General features: G+C 48.5%; 1 protein-coding gene across 1 annotated transcript in view; it reads right to left on the bottom strand.

The window, feature by feature from the left end:
* Window positions 1-1,961: 1,961 nt before the first annotated feature.
* Window positions 1,962-19,589, bottom strand: part of IL2RA (interleukin 2 receptor subunit alpha) — a 30,247-nt gene continuing 12,619 nt past the window's right edge. Inside the window, exons 2-9 of the mRNA XM_090046279.1 lie at window positions 16,915-17,103; window positions 13,676-13,771; window positions 11,798-11,980; window positions 9,343-9,390; window positions 8,956-9,003; window positions 8,292-8,339; window positions 6,905-6,970; window positions 1,962-3,858 (exon numbers count right to left, since the gene is read on the bottom strand). Coding sequence (XP_089902405.1) covers window positions 3,713-3,858; window positions 6,905-6,970; window positions 8,292-8,339; window positions 8,956-9,003; window positions 9,343-9,390; window positions 11,798-11,980; window positions 13,676-13,771; window positions 16,915-17,103 — 824 coding nt within the window. The 3' untranslated portion in view covers window positions 1,962-3,712. The remainder of the gene's footprint in view (window positions 3,859-6,904; window positions 6,971-8,291; window positions 8,340-8,955; window positions 9,004-9,342; window positions 9,391-11,797; window positions 11,981-13,675; window positions 13,772-16,914; window positions 17,104-19,589) is intronic.

The raw sequence follows: 19,589 nt of genomic DNA on the forward strand, positions 1-19,589 counted from the left end.
CTGGAGGCAGCCAAGGGCTCCACGTGGGTTGGACCCAACCTTCAGCAAACTGCATCCTGGGCAAGGAGGTCCTCGGTCCCCTCTCCTGACCCGGGGGACCAAAAGCACCAGGCTCCAGGGATGGGCCCAACCTAAGGGCGCAGTACACAGTGCAGGGTCAGCATCTCTCCCAGCTCTGCAGGGATACGGCGGTGCTGCTGAGACCCTTCGGGGCCGGGGCTGCACCCCTGTTAATTGCCCCAGACGAACCAGAACCTCCCCCATCTGCGGAAGTGACAGGGACAAGAGAGGACATCAGCCATCTGGCTTGGACATTTTAACCCTTCTAAGAAATCTTTTTGGGTTTTACCTGCTGTGAGCTTGTCCTATCCTGTATGTGCAGTGCTTGGAACAGGCATAGCCTTATTATCCTGACCGCATTTTACTGATGAATAACCATGCTCCAGAAATGGTTAGAGGTACTGGGGTGGGAGGAGAGGGTCTCTGCACCTCGCCCAGACACTTGGCTCCTGGAGTTTCCCCAAATCCAGTTGCAGGTAGACCACAGAGTTGGATCCTGACGGGTTTTTTTGTATGCTTGCTACTTTGCTGCGGTCACACCCAAGCTGAAATGACAGCAGCCTGGAACCGAGAGCACAGTCACGTATCATATTTTGTACAGATATTACCAATCCTATCCTCCACTACCATGAGAAGATGGAAGGAAACACACACGCTGCTTTGGGGACAGGCTCCTAAAAGCTGTTCCGTGGAAACATTTCGCTGATGGAGTATAGCAAGGGTGCTAAAATTACAGCTAGCGGAAAAGATTGCTGTCCCGCTCCTCTCTGCAGGAACATGGAGAGGTCGGTGTGTTTTGTCAGCTGTTAAAATTCAGGGGGAGATTGACAGTCATCCTGATCAACTCAGTTCTTAAAGTAAAAGCACAGGAAAGTTTTCTTCTGGCTCACCCATAGCAATGTGCCACGCTGCATTCAATGACTGCCGAAGAAGTCCTGGCAGGTAGGGCTGTGCGAAGCTTCAGGTGGTGATTCAATTCACAGCAGATTCAGCCTGATTCGGTGGCCGAATCTCTGAACCCGAATCAAATCAGGGGACCAATTTAAATGTCTGAATCGGTTCAAAGCTCCCCAGATCTTCGGCTGATTCGATTCAAATGAATCTGATTTGGAGACTGGGCAGCAGCTGAATCTCCGAATCAGCCAGGCCAGGCCCATCCCCTGCCCCTCTCCCAGTCCAGCAATGGCTGCCCTGCTTGCCCCAGCTCCTGGCACTTGGGGGAAAAAAAGCCCTGGCTTAGCAGGTGCTGCCAGGTGGGGGGGGCAATCCCTACTGCCCCCCACTGCCCCCCACTGGATGGGGGGCTCTGCACAAGCCCCCACCTCCCCCAGACTCCCTATGGGAGCCCCACACAGGCCAGCTCCGGCCCTTTAAGGAGAAAAAAAACTTGAAAAAACCCCCAGCAATCCCCGCCACACCGAGGCTGCACCATGAGCAATAAGTCCCAGGACTGTTCTCAGCTTTAGTTTTCTTAAAGGGCAGGCGGGGCAGCTGTGGGGGGGCAAGGGGGCTTGTGCAGAGCCCTCCATGCAGTATGGGACGGTGGGGATCGCCCCCCGCCCAGCAGCACCCAGTGAGCATAAGGGCTCTGTGGCAATCCTCTCTCGTACCAAGCTAAAGCTGAGTTGACTTTATTGCAGATGAAGGGCTTACTCTACTTAGTCTTACAAGCGGAGACTCGGGCCCACGTCTCTGACTACAGCAGGGTGAAAAGCACGGCTTTCGGCTTGCAGGAAGGTGCTTCTTTTTAACTATAATTTATTTTAACTGTAACTACTCAAAATGCCCATGGAGTAGAAATGGTAAAACTATTAACTGCATTTCACCTTAGTCACAAAGTCTTCTTTGCATTTATTCATTCACTACAAAGGAAAATGAGCTCGTGTAAATAAAGAGAGAGCACCCTATACTTTATTAGCATGAATGACAGGTATGTCAAGTCTCGCCTCCATTGTCTCCAAGGGTAGACAGTGCTCAGGGCCCCAGACCTCCTTGCCACTGGTTCCTGTAAAGCTCTGCTGACTTCAGCTGGCATCCTTGTAGACATCGAGTCTGGCCGTAGAGCACACCAAAGGATGAAGGCCTTGGGTAGAGACCTAGCCCTGAAGAGCTGGTCTGCCCAAGATGGCTGGCTGGGGTCCCCTGGACAGTCCTGAGAGGACATCTAATAGCTATTAGCTAAGGGAGGGAAGCGTTCGACCCTATTAGCAGAGTGAAAAGGATAAACAAATATTTCAAACAATCCCTGAAGGCATGGAGAGTTGCAGTTCAGGAAGAAAGGCCTTGCCTGGTAGAAAGCCAAATGACTGGCAAGACCTCAAGGCTTGCCTCCTGTTCCTCCCATCTGCCACAGTGCATTAGGCAGAAATGGCAGGAATTTTTGAACCGAGTGAGCCATGCCAGTGGCGTCTAACGCGTGTGAAGCATGGGGAAGAGGTTGAGATATCCCCTCCCATAGTTTATGTGTGTTTGGTGAGTGACCGCCAGGCCAAGAATGGCTTAGAAGAAGAAGGGTGAGCCTGTAATTCTGTGGTCAGCAGATCATAAATACCCTAGACTAGCTAGGCTGCGAACCCGTTAGGTAAGGACAATGCCGTGTTTCTTTGTAGTGCCCACTTTGTTTATGAATGCTCAAGAATAAATTATAATAAGGCTATAGCTGCATATTAGCTCTCCTCAAACAGCTCTGGGTGTTTCACTGAAGCTGTTCCTCATGTAGACATGGTGAGATATGGCACTTAATTTATTAGGGATAATAAAACCCAGGGATAATAAAACCCAGTATTACCACAAGGTTGTTTCTCCTGCCACCAGCCCACACTGGCTTAATAGTGCTTTATTATCAAGCCACCGTCCTCAGTAGGAAGGCTCAAAAATGAAGACCAGGCCGAGCAGAGGTTGCTCATGGGTCAGCCAGGCTGGGGAGTGAGGGGACAGATGCCAAATCAGTTGGGGACATAGGACATCTTATCTGGGTAACTTTACACCATCCTATGCATGTTAGGGACAGGGGTACTATTAGCCTTTCCCCTTGAACTATCTGGAACAGGATAAGACACCAGTTTCCAGCAATAATGTGTGCGTGCCTGACCCATCTGCAGTGGATGTTTGAAGGAGCTGTCAGCAATAAGTAGCAAGAGGGTCAGACCCTGTAGGAATGAGTAATCTGTCTCAGCGCTTGGTGTGAAGAAACACCCATCCAGGACACAAGCACAGGAGTTATTTTTTCCCACCACAGAATAATAGCTTTGTAAAGGAAAATGTCTGTACATGGATCATATAATCCACTGAAACCATAAAATTACCTACCCATCTTAATAAACATATACATAAGTAAGGCTTATCCTAGCAGGATTCAATTCAAGCCATGTAAATCTAGAGATACATACATAAGTGCCAAGGATATTGAATAAGAATAACTCATCAGAATTAACAAACCAGTCAAACCAGTGGTAGGGGATGGACGGGGAGGGAAGACCCTTCCAGCAAACAGTATCAAAGTGAGCATTTTCTTTTTCTGGTAATGATTCTGTACAGCCTGTATTCAGGAAACTGTAAGTCTTTCCCAGCCACTGCAAGCTAAGACATCTTGGCTGCTGGTTGTGGTCAAAACCATCCCTCTGCAATATACCTTAAAATATCATCTCCCCTCTCAGACATTCAACTTGAAACTTTGACCTTCTTCCTCACTTCCTACTTCTTTTCTTGGTGGTACAGTTGGAGAAGAGGTTGTCCAATTGCCCATCTTAATATTTGCATCTTCTACAAAGCTCCTCTTTCTTGTCCTGTAGCAATACACTAAAATCACAGGACAGGGTGTCAGAATAATATATTTCTCTTAATGTTCTCTGTTGCAGAGGATAAGGGAGTGGGGTTTGTTGCCATATGGTCCCTGGCACTTAGATCCTATAGTTGCCGTTACATAAATGAACAATTAGGATTTAAAAATATATATATAAACTAGCATCCTAAGTGTAAGGCTGGAACTGGTCGATAATCAGAGACCACACAGCACCAGGGAGACATGCTTTCTGTATAAGACTCACTGCGTAGTGATCAGGCAGAAGACAGGGTAAGGTGGCACTTTAGAGACTAACCAGTTCAGTGAATCATAGAGAAGTAGGGTTGGAAGGGACCTCCAGAGGCCATCTAGTCCAGAAAGACATAAGCTTTCAAATCTGATGAAGTAGGCTGTCGCCTATGAAAATGTATGCATTTCTGAACCAGCTCCTTCCTAAGATGCCGCGCTGCCCTACCTTCTGCTTGACTTCAGCCTAACAGGGCTAAGCACCTCTCTACTTAGCAATCAGTCACGGCTGCCTTTGCCAGGCATGGAAAATGGCTGAGATCTGGCATGAAAAAGAATAAGGCTGCCCCTGGTTGCCACACAAAGGGCAGAAACACCTCCGACAGCTGCTTTCACCCTTTCGTAGGCACCCTATGAGTCTCATCAGGACTGAACCTAGCTACCTGTCTCTAATCCAGACCTCAATCACCTTTCAACTTAAATGATATCAGGCCTTCTAGGAGAATAAGAGACCCCAGAGCTGAGGACCCTGGCACTGAGAATCAGAAAGTCATAGAAAATGGGGGTTGAAGGGACCTCAGGGGGTCACATTGAGTCCAACCCCCTGCTCCAAGCAGGACCAGCCCCAACTACATGATCCCAGCCAAGGCTTTGTCTAGCCAGGTCTTCAAAACCTCCAAGGGTGGAAAGTCCACAACCTCTTTGGGTAGCCTGTCCCAGCTTTACTACCCTCCTAGTGAGAAAATCTTCCCCAATATCTAATTTAAACTTCCCTTGCTGCAGCTTGAGACCATTGCTCCTTCTTCTGTCAGTCTCGCTCCATCCTCTTTGTAACCCCGCTTCAGGTAGTTGAAGGCTGCTATTAAATCCCCTCTCCGTCTCCTCTTCTCTAGACTAATTAAGCCCAGTTCCCTCAGCCTCTCCTCACAAGTCATGTCCCCCAGCCTCCAAACCGTTTTCGTTGCCCTCCACTGGACTCTGTCCAATTTGTGCACATCCTTTCTGTAGCGGGGGGCCCAAAACTGGACACAGGACTTGTATTTCTTATCTGCCTGCTACCAACAGTTCTCAACACACAGTTAAAAGCGGGGGTGGATACAGGTGGGAGTCCTTCCAGGGAGGTAATAGAGATTGGCCAATGCCATCTTTTGGGGCTTCTTAAAAGGATGGAGCAGAGTTCCTCCAAAGCAGCCCCAGCCACCCTGCAAGTTACTGATCATCAGCAAGCCCCTTTGATCTGAAGGACTCAGGAGAGGGTACATGCTCTTCCTCCCTTTGTCTGAAGGATCATAACAAAGGCGGCAAATGAAGTTTCAGTCCCATACTGGGGCTTAATATCCATCAGCTACAGCTGTGCTGTTGCCACCATCCTTGTAAACCTCCCACAACCTGGGAAATTCCAGGTGACAGCTGAAGGCCGGAGTGATTGGCTTTTTGAGCAAGGGCCCAACCATCGCTTTTGAAATGTGCACTTGACCCAACACCACCAGGGCAGTAGAAGTCATTTCCAGCAAAAGCCCTCTGCCTCCCCCCTCAACATCCCATATCCATTTCAATGGTGTAGGGAAACTTGAGTTTAGCTTCTGTGGAGTTGACCTGGATTTGGCCTGCGGAGTTAACTGATTTTGGAGCGTGGTCTTTTAAGCATGCAGGGCGAACTTCCCAGGTGTGTAAGACTATGGCAAAAGTCTCTTGCACTCTTGGCTTGGTTTCTATCCAGGCAGCAGAGGCTTTCTCAGCACGTGATTTCTCCTCCAGGCGGTGGCAGTTTTGCTTTCTGAACTTCTTGATGGTGTCAGGAAGTGGGGAGAACCGTTCAAACAATGAGGGCAAATTACAAAAATGAGCAAAACGTTTGGTTGCATTTTGTTTTGGCTGCCATTTGCCCAGCACTAAATTGTATTTAGCAAATACATGCACGGTCGTGTTTGTTGTGCGATCCCGGTGATTGCGTGTATCGTTAAACCGAATTAGACATCTGTGTGGCTTTACCAGACCCTTCTTCACCCTGTATTAAACAATGTTCAGTGGAACTGGCTTGCAAATGTGGCATTGGTCTTAGCACATCTGCTTGCAGAAGTATTAAAACCAGCTGTGCTAGTTAATCAGAGGTAATGTTGTGCTCAGAGCTGTCCGGCTCTCAGGACCTAGTGTGAAGGGGGCTGAAAGGAAAGAGCTTGTGTAGAGCTATTACTGTAGAGGTTTTCTAAGAGTGCGGATTAAGGAAGTGTTTGGCTTGCATTATAATCTGACTTCAGCAATAATGTAGCAGAAGAAGCACAACTGGTATAATAAATGGATGTGGCACGAATCAACGTGGAAACGAATTTAGTCAGAACTTGATTGCTAAACCTGAGACATGGGGGGCAGTTAAGGTAAACGGGTACAGTGAAAGCAGCCCTGCGTCTCAGAGATTAGCTAGAGATAAAATTATATGTGGCATTAATTACTTGAAATCCTTCACATTTGCATAGATTAAACCTCATTTCCTCTTCAGAGCGCTCTCCCACTCAGGTGTGCAGTTCCCTTCACTGACACCTCACTCTCACAGATTCATCTTCAAGATAGCAAGGATTGCAAGATGACATGGATGGCAAGTCTATGTCTCCACCTCAGCCTTAACATGCTTTCATCTGTGCTTTTCTTTTTCACTTTATTTTATATATTGAAGGGAAAAGAAAAGCAGAGTCATCCCTCGGATGCCAAAGGATATAGCCACGAATCCAGCCTGGGCTGCTTATGGTTCAGGAAAATGATTTGGCTAATAACTCCTTGCATCACGGGGATTTTTAGAGTTAACTAACTCTTGCTACTCACCATACTTGGCGAAGATCCACCCCGCAAAGATGAAGGCACTCAGCAACACGACAGGGATTGTAACAGCTAAAAAAGACAAAGACTGGAGTGAGCAGAAAGCATGAACTGAAACACCGCAGTGTGATTGCTACGGTTTTCTCAAAGCTGACTGATCAAAGTGGACAGAGGATCGGGGCTAGGAGCTCACCAACATCCCAACCGCACAGCTTTTGACCTCTAGTCTAAGAGAGGTTATATAGGAGAGACCTCCAGACTAACAGCACTCAGCAGTGCAAAATATCTATGGGGGTGCCTGTGCCCCAGGGATGCTATTCACTCCCCCACTTTGCTCGTTGTTATGTCTGATAGTAGCACTGAGAAGCCCCCAGCTGGGATCAGGAATCCACAGCAAGAGGCAGCTTGGGTCCCTAATTAGACTATAACTAATTAGACACTTGGCGGAGATGGCCTCTGATTTGGCTGGTCTTAGTTGTATTAGTTCCCCTGGGTGGCAGCTGCTTCTGCCTCTGACCCTGAACTCAGCCCGGGAAGGATCACAGTCATCGTGACCCAGTGGACTCGAAGTGAGAGCGGTCCTTCAAAGTAAAGTTCAGTAAATAACCTTTTTTTTTTTTCTTGGCACAATATTGGGGAGGAAATGTTTCAGATGGACCAAAATGTTTTCTTCGCTGTGAAAGGAAACATTTCATTTTTAGGTCATTTAATCCTTTTTTACCCAGATGTTGGGGTTTGGGGTTTTTTTTTTTTATAGGAGGTGGCCAATTTTTGAAACCAGACTAATGCCGACAAATGAAGTTAATATGCTTTCTCCTAGAAGATGTTGTCTGGGATTTGCCCCTCACCCATCTTTTTTTTTTCTGTATGAAATTAATTTGTAATCTGACTTAAATTTTCAGAGATTTTTTTTTCATGGGTCCCCAAACCTGCAGGCTTCAGCCAATTTACTATTTCACTCCCACAAAAAAAAAAAATCTAGCTAAATCTACTACTGTAGGCGCCTTGCAAAATTGCACCCTAAAAAAGCTTCAGTGTTTACAACTGCAGCTACGCCATAAAATCATTTCTCTCACCCCCTCAGGGTTTGCAGCCTAGTACATAAAATGAGATATTAGAGACCTGGGAAGCATGATTTATGAGAAAAGCTGAACACATTAGGGTAATTTTGTCTGGAGAAGAGAAGGCTGCGGAGGGCTTTCATAACAGCCTTCAGTTGGAAACGGCCTTTTCTGCGTGGCTGTGGAGGACAGGACTGGGAGCAATGGAAATTTAGACTGGAGATTAGCAGGGACTTTCTGCCTCTGATAGTGGTCAAGCACTGGATCAGGCTAGGACTGAAAACTGGAAGGAAGGGGAATTACCAGCTCTACCCTAAAGACCTCGTTGTTACCTGTTATTACGGCCGTCCTACATGTCAAATGAAACGGCTTAGTCGTCACTGTAAAGAGATGAGAGATTTATGTTGATTTACTCTTTCCAGTGATAGCTACCGCCCATTCCTACTATCCAAGCAGCAACGTAAAGCGGGGAGGCCAAGCGATATCTCGGATCTGACTGCACACGCGGCGATCGAAAGTGCCGCCTTTGCTTCTTGAGCAACCCGTTACCTCTGGGTGTGAGACCGGCTGCTAGCTGACATTGTCGGCTGTGATATAAACTGTTTCTCCCAGTTCTCCAAATGGGGGGACCCAGTGAATGAGCTCTGTCTGATGCGCCCGTTACTGGAAGCGTTGGGGGTGCAAAACAAGACGGATCCGCTGGGCCTGCGATGAGATTCCTGTTTGCTCTTGGTGTGCGGCTTCCATCGAGCGGGTCTGCTCATGTCTAGATCACGGGCAGGTGGGATCAGACAGCTCGTTGCCTGCACACCTTTGCAATAGCTGCTTTGCTTGCTGTTTAAACAGCCAATCAACGCTTCCATCCCGAGAGTTTGCACTGCCTGCCGCCTGCTACGGATGAGTAGGATAGGAGCCACGTCTTCCTGGGTCTGGCTCAGGGTTGGGAGAAGTGCCTCCCCCTCTCCATGCCCCCAGATAACACACTGGTTCCTGTACCTGTTCCTGGAAACGTCATAGGTGGAAAATGGGACAGATCCGCTACGCCTATAAAGAAAAGAGAGATACCCCTTTACTGATTTTTCTGACTCCCTTGGGCATGAGCATGCTAGCGGTGAGTATGATGCGAGTTGCATATTCAGGCAACTGAGTGCGAGCTCAGGCCTTCGGATTGAGGGGGGCAGATGTAGTACGGGTAAGGAGATTCGCGTAGGGCTCAGGAGACAGGGGTTCAGAAGTCTTTTTTCTTCGAAGCCGCCAGTAGTGAGAGAAGCCAAGAAATCGTGTGGTTTTGGCCAGTGCTGAGCCTCGTGAAGAGGGAAAGCATCTGTCCCAAAGGTATGGGACCCCCCCCCCCCCCCAGCCAAGTTATGCGCTCTGATGTACCTGCCGCGGGATGTGTTGTAGGCATAATGTGAGTTGGCTCGGCCGTACCTGTAACGAAAGCAGATTCCTGTTTATTCTCGAAGGGGGACTTCCAGGGAGGCTCGTTTCGAGGACCCGAGCGGTAATGTGGGGCAGATGTGGTCAGGCTGAACTGACAGCTCCTGCCCTGCATGCCTTGGCAAGGACTGCTGTGTTTGCAGCTTAAACCGCCCTTCACCCCTCCTCTCCGGTGGGCAGTGCAGCCATGGACAAGGAGGGCTGGAAAGGACCTCAGGAGGCCACACCGAATCCAGCTCCCTGCTCCAGGGAGGATCATCCCCATCTAAACCACCCCGGATAAGTGTTTATCTAACTTAGCTGGGGCCAGCATTTTTGGGAGGCATGCTGATAATTAGCCCCAAGCCTTCCCCAAGTGCCACTTTGATTTCCCATCCCCCGCCCCATCTGTTGCTCTGCTTTCTGTTCCCAGCCATGTGGTCCCTGCCCAATCTGCTGCTCTGCTTTCTGCTTCCTTCCCTGTGCTCCTTGCCTAACTGGCTGCTTTGCCTGGCCTACCTGCCCCCTCTCATATCTGCCATGCACTTCACACAGGGGTGGTCTGGGCTGCTTGCGGCACTCACGCCACAGGTTAGCTGCCCATGGTCCAACCTGTTCCTCAAGCCTCTGGGAGCGACATGCTGGGTGTAATAGCAGCTGCATGCTCTAGTGCATGGAGAGACAGCTAAGAGCCTCAATACTTTTATGCATCAGATTGGAGGAGGCCAATTCTCCAATGCTGGAGACTTTTGTGACCCAGGTTCAGATCCCTGCTCTGCTGCAGAGTTTGTGAGAGCTTCAGCAATGGTGTTGGCTGTCTGTGCCTCAACCCCCAACCTATGACATGGGGAAAACCATCCCCCCTCCCCGTATATTGTGAAAAGAATACCTCAACCATTGAGAGACACTCATATAATAGGGTCATTGGGGCCTGTCTAGACACCTTGGCTAGGTTTGCCGGTGACATCTCTGCAAAGGCATTGCCATAGCAAAGGCCCCCCTGAGAGGCAACATTTCCTGTCTACACGAGTGATGTAGCTCTGGCGCACGGTGGAGATGGGGGAGAAATGGCAGTCCACATTGCTGGACTGGGAAGCAGTGAAGTCCGCATCTACAGTAAAGCGATTCTTTATTTCTCATCTGCTAGTCGCACTGCTCAAGTCATCGTCATCGGCTATTCCTCGATACAAGGATGATGTCTGCCAGGGCGGAGGGGTGGGATTGCTGGTGGGTTTTAAGCTGCTCAAGTACCGGAGAAGCAGGTTTTGCAGCAGGAGCTGGGCTCCAGCCAGCCCAGCTCAATTAGATCCAAAAAGACCGGGGCTAAAGGGGTGCCGCAGTTTTCTCCAGTCGAAACACCGTCTGGAAAGCTCTGTTAAATCATGGTCCAGAGAACATCATGCATTGTGAGCCCAGCCATGCTGCACAGCTCCACCAGCTTCAGCAAGAACGATCTCCCTTCTGGCAGGGACTCTGATCAGCAGCCCAGCCTGGGCCAACTGCTTCAGGAGCCGCACCTGCTGTTTAGGAACAGCGAGCATCTTCACTGGCTGCTGGGAGACCTGCCTATCCATTTAGCCCTGGGTCTGCAGGCCAGCCAACAGCTCTGCTGTGAAGCCTCCTGGTTCCTGCTCCCTGGTTTTCGTGGTTCCTGGCCCTAGCTCAGGCTTAGTTTTGGACAGCGGCTTTGGATTTCCCACTGGATCTGTTGCCTGGTCCTGATGCTGGTTTGACTCTGCTCTTGGACGTCACTCTGTGAATTATCCCGCGGATTCTGGATCCTGATCTGTGTTGTGGACTCTGTCCCTGGGCTTGCATGTGGATTTGGTAATACGGCTCCTATCCTCTTCCCCAGCCCCCTACTTTCTCTCAGTGGTATAACCATTAAGCAAGACTGCCTGCATCCCAGTCCCTTACACCTTCCTCTTCCCCTACACATGCACAGCAGTCAGGCAGAGCCAGGTACTGGCCTGATCTTGGTGCTTGCTGATCAGCATGCTCCTCATCCTACTGCCCCATGCATCTGAGGCCCTGGCTCACAGCTAGCTCTTGGACAGAGAAGGGACAGCACTTGGTCTAGGGGAAGTGAAAATGAACTGGAGCCAAGAACTTGCTCATCAGCAGGGATCCTGGTTTTCTCTAATTTAAAAAAAAATCCCCAATTTTTGGTTAAAAAAAAGTAACCCCAACTCCACATTTTCCCATGATCAAAATGAAACAGAACTCTATACATATCTCCATATTAGTGACGTTGCCTTTAAATCATGGGAAAAAATGTGGATTTGGAGTTACTTTTTTTTTTTTAACCCAAAACTGGGGCTCTTTTTAAAAGCAGAGAAAAGCGGGATCCCTGCTCATCGGGGTCTGTGAGTGTGATGGCGCCCCATCGCACCAGCGTGTGAATAACCGGCATACTTACTGTCATTGGTGCATCGCAGATGTAGTGTGGTCCAGTTTGTCGTGCTTTCACATGTGGTGATGGCAGAGGTTGGGGGTCGAGCGTCATAGCCTCGCAGACAGCTGTACTGCAGTTTCTGCCCCACGGGGTACGAATCTGCAGTGACGCGAGCGTGTTGAACAGGCCGGGGCAGCCCGCAGAACGCTACAAGATCGAAGGAAGGCCTGTGGTTAGCTGGGGGCTATATTTAACCCACGACGACCCTTATCAATCAGTGCAGTTTGAACCGGCACGAACTGTGCGCACGTGACGAAACCAAGACGCTTGATTCTTTGAGAAATGCTTACGCTGATCGCTCAGTACCTATTCATCCAGATCGAGTTATTTCGTAAGCCAAAGAGCTGACAGATCCGGCGACTGCCAGGCCGAATCGATTGCACTGTGGTAAATAAATTATTAAAGCAGACAAGTGAATGTGTCTCTCAAATATTTTTTTGTCATGAGTTCTTGTTCTCCATATAAAAATTATTCAGCCAGACACATCGCTTCAGAGACGGTTAAACTGGATTAAGCTCATTTTCCAATAGTTCTTAAATACACGAACTTGAGAGCAGTGGGGCACAGAGCTGCTCTCATACGGACCACCGCTCAGCTCCGCTCTAAGAGCTCCTCTACCCATGCAGGGAGGCTGCTCTGACACACTGTAATTACACCTCGCCAGAGCAGACTCAGTTAATCGAGTCTCTTGGAGAATGGTAATTAGTAATATAGTTTCATTACTTCAGTCATTCTCAGGGTATTGTTGGGTCCCTGCTGGGACAAGACACCAGTGTCACCTGTATCAGCATCCTTGCACTGAAAAATGGTGGTGGGGCCCTTTAAACTAAAGCTCATTCAAAGCACCCTGCCGCCATTTTTCAGCACAGGGGTGTTGATACATGTGCTGCTCTGGGCGCTTTTAATTAGCATGGCTCTTAGACTAATTAAAGCACCCCAGCCCCCGCCTCCAGGAGCACATCAATAAACACCCTAAAAGGTTGTAACTTGAAAGAGTCTCATTTGATCGAGAAGCTGAAAATAAGCTTGATTTAATTCGATGGGTTTGTCTCTTTTGGTTGCATATCTTGGCCCCCAGATGGAAGGAACTATCCATTTACACCGTTATAAGCAAGGTATATACTTGCCCAAAGTAACACACCAGAATCCAGTGTAATTAATCCAGAAAAAAACAGGGGTAAAATTACATTGCTGTAGGTGTCATGCGTCCATTTGTTACCCCGGGACATCTATTTGCTCAAAGCAAAGAGGCTGTTCTTGGTCAGGGAAAGGGCACGTTGCATTAATAGGGACATGCAGCGATCCATCATTTGTCTCAGGCCCTACGGCACCTGGAACATGAGACCGCAGGTCTGAGCAACAGACAGGGGATCTGCACCTTGGGAACGAACGGCAGACAACAGAGTCAAAAGGTAGTTAGATCCTCCGTGCATGCAGGATGCAGTGTTCAGCTCCAAACACAGCAGCCTGGTAAGCTGTCTGGGAGAGGGGTGGGAGACACCCCAATTTTTAACTTCTGCACGTCCGACTTCAGTTTGAATCGGATGGTCTGCCAAGGAGAAACAAAGGTGCCAGGTAAGACAGAACCTGGCCCATGCCCGCACCCGCAATAGCCGAATGTCACAATGTCGGGTGCTTTCCCTTCATCCTTATGCCAGACAAGAAAAAACACTAGTTTGTTATTACTCCTAACAAGCCAGGGTTATAAGAATAAGTTCTGAATAGGAAGCTATATATTATAATACTGAAGGGTGGGAATTTATATAGGGCTGGCTTTCCTCAATTCCCATGGAAGTCAATGGGAACACGATTAGGATAAGCAGGGATTGCTGCATGTTTTACCTTTTGACGCAAGTTGTTTTACAGCTTGTGAGGTCTCAGGCCTGCTGCTCCTTGGTCTTTCCGGGAGGCGTGAAAACGAGGACAAGTTGGAGGTATCTGTGGGCAAGATTAGTCTTCTCTATAAGGACACCTGATGTGTTATACAATCAGAATAGCAAGAGATTACAGGCAATGCTAGGTTATCTCGGTGTGCTCTGGCCACTGCAGGATTGTTCCTTACAGCACACATGGTGAAGTCTATAGAGAGGCATATTATTCCACATTTACTATCTACGCTGTCAGAAGGGACACTAAGGTTAGTTATTAGGAAGAACATCCTAAGCGTGAAAATAATTAAACACTGGAACTGGCTGCTTAGGGAGGTTGTGGTATCCCTGATGGTTTGGGTTTGGGTTGTCTAAAATGTGCTAGATTGGGGGTGACCCTGCCTTGAGTAGGGAGTTGGACTAAATGCCCTCCCGAGAAGCCCTGCTTTTCTTTAGTTCTGCACTGTGGGGGTCTTATACCATCTGCTTTTGACCATTGCTGGGACAAGATACAGGATGAGGGGGATAACTAGCTGTATCCAGTACAGAAACTCCTGCATCCCTCTAGGTCCCAGTTTTAAATTATGCTAGCAACAGGGTTTCCAGAATTTCTCTGGAGAGACTATTTTCCAGCTCAGTACATTGCATCTCTGTGCAAGGAAGTTTTTCTCCTATTTAGCATCAATTTTCCCCTGGCTTTAAAGGGAAAGGTAATGGCTTCCTTATCCTTATTGTTGAGAGTAATGGCCTATTTAAGGTCACAAGAGCCTGCTATGAACTAATGGCTTTCTAACCAACCTTAGCATGAAGAGGACCATGTATGCATAAGGAATGGCAAGTGAGCATATAATTGTAATGGAACAAAAAAGTTACGGCTGATCCTAAAGCCAGAAAAATCTGGTTTGGTTTAATACAGAATGTGTACTGAACAGGAAGGAGAGTTAACAGAGGGTTTTAGGGGCTAATATATACTGATAGATAAAAAGAAAGATAATGGAAAGATATAAATATTCAGCCACCAGAGGAGCTTGTGGAAGCATCCCCTTGTGCCTGCTGTTTTTAAATAACTGGACACTACAGGCGAGTTTTGCCTAATAACTACTGGGTTGATCAAAAGTGTTGCATGGTTGAGACACTTCTGTCCAATACATTTAGGTGGGTTCATGTGTTGTTTAACAGCGAATGACAGGATTCGAGACAGAGGAACTAAATGAGGCACATAGGCTGCATTGTTATCACAGGGCTGGAGCATGCCTTACTAGAGATGTTCTCCCTAAATCCACGTCCCATCCAAAATGCGTGTACACAGGATACATTCAGCCATGGTGCAATTCAGTTTAAGTCAGGAGAGGTGCCTCTCTGCTTTTGGCAGCTGAATGCATGGGACTGGCCCCAGCATTTGTCTTTAATCGTGTTCATGACTATGTAATGGGAATCACATATCACGATCAAGCCTCAGGCCTGTGTAGGAAGTATCAGACTCCTGGCAAATACGGCTGAAATCATAGGTCTGTCTCTAGGGATGTGGACACAAATACATATTCCCTGCATCAGATCAGGTTGAAAAATGTCAAAATAACTCATGGCTGCATCTAGTCTCTGTTGAACCAGAATGAGCATGTGATGGAAGGAGATGTGGTAGTGCAATTCCCTCTTTGCCATGTGGCCAGTTTCCCCAAGAGCCCAGCAAGACTAACCTCCAAACACCTGAAAAATGTTGTTAGGCACAAGGACTGATCGTGGTAAGAGGGTGAACTGCAGAAGCAGCAGCGATGAAGTAGGTCTGAGCTAAGAGAAAGTCCTCTTCCCTTTGCTCAGACTACGTCCCTGGAGGGTTGTTACTCAGCTTGTGTATCTTGTGAGTGACTTGCATGGTTTTAGGTGTCCTAAACTTCCAACCTACCCCAAAGCTCAAATCAAAGGTCTGGTATCATCTCTGTTTGTTCCCAGTTGAAGCACTCTCATCAAAAAGGCACCGTGCACATGTCAGATCGTAAGCCCTTTGCTGTGACTCTAAGTGTAGCAGGGTGGCATCCTCAGGGGTGGCTATAAGCCCCCCACAAAATCCCTTTTTGCCCATCTCACTCTGGGAACAGTCTCCCTTTCACTTTCCTGCCACCTCTTGATGTCTCTTATGGTTATAAAAGGGAGGCTTCCCAGACCTGGTCTTGCTTTAGTGACCACCTGGTAACTGTGGTCTTTGGCCTTACAGGCTGACTGCATGGCTCCATACCTCCCCTACACCATGTCCCATGCCTCACAGATGGCATCATCATGGATGTTCTTTTTGTCAGATGCCTACACCCATGCAGCCCTCTTCTGGGCCCTCAGACTCTGGCTACAAGCAATTTTGTCCCTTTACAGATGTTGTCCTTTACTCAGGGCTCCCTTGTCCCTGGCTCTTTCTTCTCTCAGGCCCTGGTCTTCACTGGCTTCAATGCAGCCCCTACCTGGGCTCAGCCCTCTCCCTCTTCCAGCCTACCTTTGGCTCTCTCTTTCTCAGGCCCTTGTCCACTTCTGACAGCCCTATCACTGCCATCCTTATTCTGGGCCTTGGTTTCTCTGACCCCTTCCTCTATGCCTGTGGCCACATCTGTGCCTTGGGCTTCTCCTAGGCCATGACCCCACCTTGGTCCAGTTGATATGTCTGGGCCCCTCTCACAGGTCCACTCTCAGGCTACTCGGGTCCATTCTCTGAGGCTACTCAGCAGATCTCTTAAGCTCTCAGCCTCTGTATCTGAGCTGATCTGAGCCTCAGAGTAGGTCTTATATACTGAGCCCCTCACTCTGGGTTCACCTGGGTCCCAGCCTGCGTCCCTAGAAACCTCCTCCATCCCCTTAGTTCCTATCCAAACCTCCAGACTGCTTCAGTTGTCCTCTCTGCAGTGGTGCTCCAGATTTGCAGTCCTACCCCAAGTGCCCTGCTACATTAGGTTGGTAAATTTTGTTTCTTCTGCAAGCAACTAATATGTGAAACCCTTTGTTTTAATGTCCTATAAACACTTTGGATTCCATTAGTGTTGTAATATCAATGGGAGCCAGTATCAGGAAGGTTTATTTGGGGGAGACCATAATGCAGAGTGCAGTTCACTACAGGAGTGAATCATGGCCACTTATCATACCAAAATCAGTTGGAAATTACTTGTGCAGCCATCACATTCAGTTATGGAAGAAACGTGCTTCTATTTAGCAGAAGGAAGGGTGATTACTTACGGATGCATTCAAAACTGGTGTCGTATGCCCACTGAACGAGCCCAGATATGTTCTTGCATGCAATTAATGCTGATGACCCACTTTTCTTTTTGTAGTCACCTTCACATGTATATCGTGCTGTAGTGCTCACCATGTATTTTTCTGTGGTAAACTCAGCAAACTCAATTCTTGGTGGGGAACTACATTTGCCTGCGAATAGAAAGGGCATGTGTTAGGGTGAAATTGTAGAGTTGGATCTTAGACAACCAAGGGAGAAGAGCACCTTGTTCCAGTTCTGCCCATGAGGTTGCATTATAAATTCCTTTCCTGCCACTGAGAACTTGCATCTTCTAGCTCATTGATGGCTTGGAAGTTGAAGGAGTTGCTGATACAAGATCATGCCCAGAGTGAAACTCATTACCTGAGCTCTGACTGCTCTTGACAACATGGGTGTAAATCAGAAGTGGCTCTACAGAAGGGGATAAATTTACCAAGGTGGAACATGGCTCAAAGTGTGGGAAGGGAGACTTCAAAGAATTTACCCCTCTTGGCTAAGAAAGATAAAATCCTAGGTTAGACTGCTTGTAATGGGAGCCTCTGATGAGGAGAACTAGATCTCTTGGGATGGAAAGTGCAGATAAAATCCCACGTTAGATGGAAAATGATCCCAAGAATATTTACTCCAAATCAGGAAAGTCTCCTTCAAAGGGCTCCAGCATGGCTGCAGAAGAGTGATGCCCAACTGGAGTCTCTGCAAAAGCAAAGTGGGGCACTAGATAACAGCACTGGATGGTGTGAGGTCCTCGATGGCTGTCTCTGGAATGCCAAAGGAAAGGAGGCCAGTGGGTTGAAAGCATGGGGGAGCAGTGTTTTGGCATGTCCCTGGTAACTCATGCATTGGCACAGACCCCACTTCCTCTGGAATCAAGGTGTCCTTCCCCTCCTGTTATTTGTAATAGTAGCTGCTTGCATTCCCTAGGTTTCTCTGGGCATGTGTGCATATTGCCCTACAGCAATGCAGCAATATGCTACATTGCTGTACAGCACGCTACAGCGACGTAGCAATCACATGGTTGCTAGGTATGTTGCTATAGCAGGGAAATCGAACTGTGAAAATCTACTAGGGACTTAATGGTGGGGGTCTACTATAGATCTCCCAACCAAGGGGAAGAGCTGGACCGCAAATTCTCGGGTCAGCTTGTGGAGACACTTAAAGCAAGGCATGTAGTTGTCATGGGTGATCTAAATCACCTGGATATCTGCTGGGAGGAGCCATCAGCCGGGTTGGACCACTCACAGAGGTTCCTGGCCAAGATACAGGACCTACACTTAAGCCAGGAGGTGCACAGTCCTACCGGGGGAATGCCTTGCTGGGCCTGGTCCTGGCCACAGTCAATGACCTGGTAAGAGGGCTCCAGGTCCTCACCCACGTGGGCAATAGACATCATCACCTGCTGGAATTCACCATCCAGTGCAGGGTGTCAAGGGCCTTCAACAAGGCAGTAGCCCTAGACTTTAAGAGGGCCAACTTCAGTGAGTTGAGATTAGTGGGAGAGGTGCTGGGGTCCTTGAGAGTGGGGGAACTCAGTGCCCAAGATGAGTGGTCGTTCCTTAAGGAGATGATACTCAGAGCCCAAGGGGTGACCATCCCAACAAGAAGCAAGGGGAGCAAGAGCGCTCAAAAGTCCCCCTGGCTCGCCAAGGGCATTTGTGAATGCTAGATTGCCAAAAAGGAGGTATACACCCAGTGGAGGGGAGGGGCTATCACCAAAGAGGAGTATACCTCCACTGCTTGGGTCTGTAGGAGGGATGTTAGAAAAGCTAAGGCCCCCTACATGATTTGAATCCAAGATGAACATGGGCCGACAATGCGAGGTCACGGTAGATAGGGCTAACCGGACCTTGTCGTGCATCCACAGATGCATCTCAAGCAGGTCCAGGGATGTGATCCTCCCCCTCGATGCAGCACTGGTCAGGCCGCAGCTGGAGTACTGTGTCCAGTTCTGGGCGCCGCATTTCAGGAGGGATGTGGACAGCGTGGAGAGGGTCCAGAGGAGGCCACTCGCATGATCGGGGGCACCAGGGCAGGCCCTACGAGGAGAGGTGACGGGACCTGAACCTGTTCAGCCTCCACAAGAGAAGGCTGAGGGGGGACTTGGTGGCCGTCTATAAACTCACTGGGGGGGATGAGCAGGGTTTGGGAGAGACCTTGTTCCCCCTAGTGCCCCCGGGGGTAACAAGGAATAATGGCCATGAGTTGTTGGAGAGGAGGTTTAGACTAGGCATCAGGAGGCACTACTTCACGGTCAGGGTGGCTAGGATCTGGAACCAACTTCCAAGGGAAGTGGTGCTGGCTCCTACCCTGGGGATCTTTAAGAGGAGGCTAGAAGTCTACCTGGCTGGGGTCATTTGAGCCCAGTTTTCTCTCCTGCCCAGGGCAGGGGGTCAGACTTGAAGATCTACAAGCTCCCTTCCGACCCTACATCTATGAATCTATAAACAGGTTGCATCTCATTCATGACACTCAGGTTTACCCCTTTCTGTCTTCAGGGGGAATAGGATTTCATTTTAGAGACTGAAAGGCTGTATCTGTTGTCTAATCTAATTGCCTCTAATTGATCTCTCAGTGTAGAAGCTAGATTTAATCTTCACAGCAATTAAATGACAGCTTTTAATTATGCATAATGAACCCAGGG

Source organism: Crocodylus siamensis, chromosome 4, assembly GCF_052110815.1.
Source record: "Crocodylus siamensis isolate JL-2025a chromosome 4, ASM5211081v1, whole genome shotgun sequence".
Lineage (NCBI taxonomy): Eukaryota > Metazoa > Chordata > Crocodylia > Crocodylidae > Crocodylus > Crocodylus siamensis.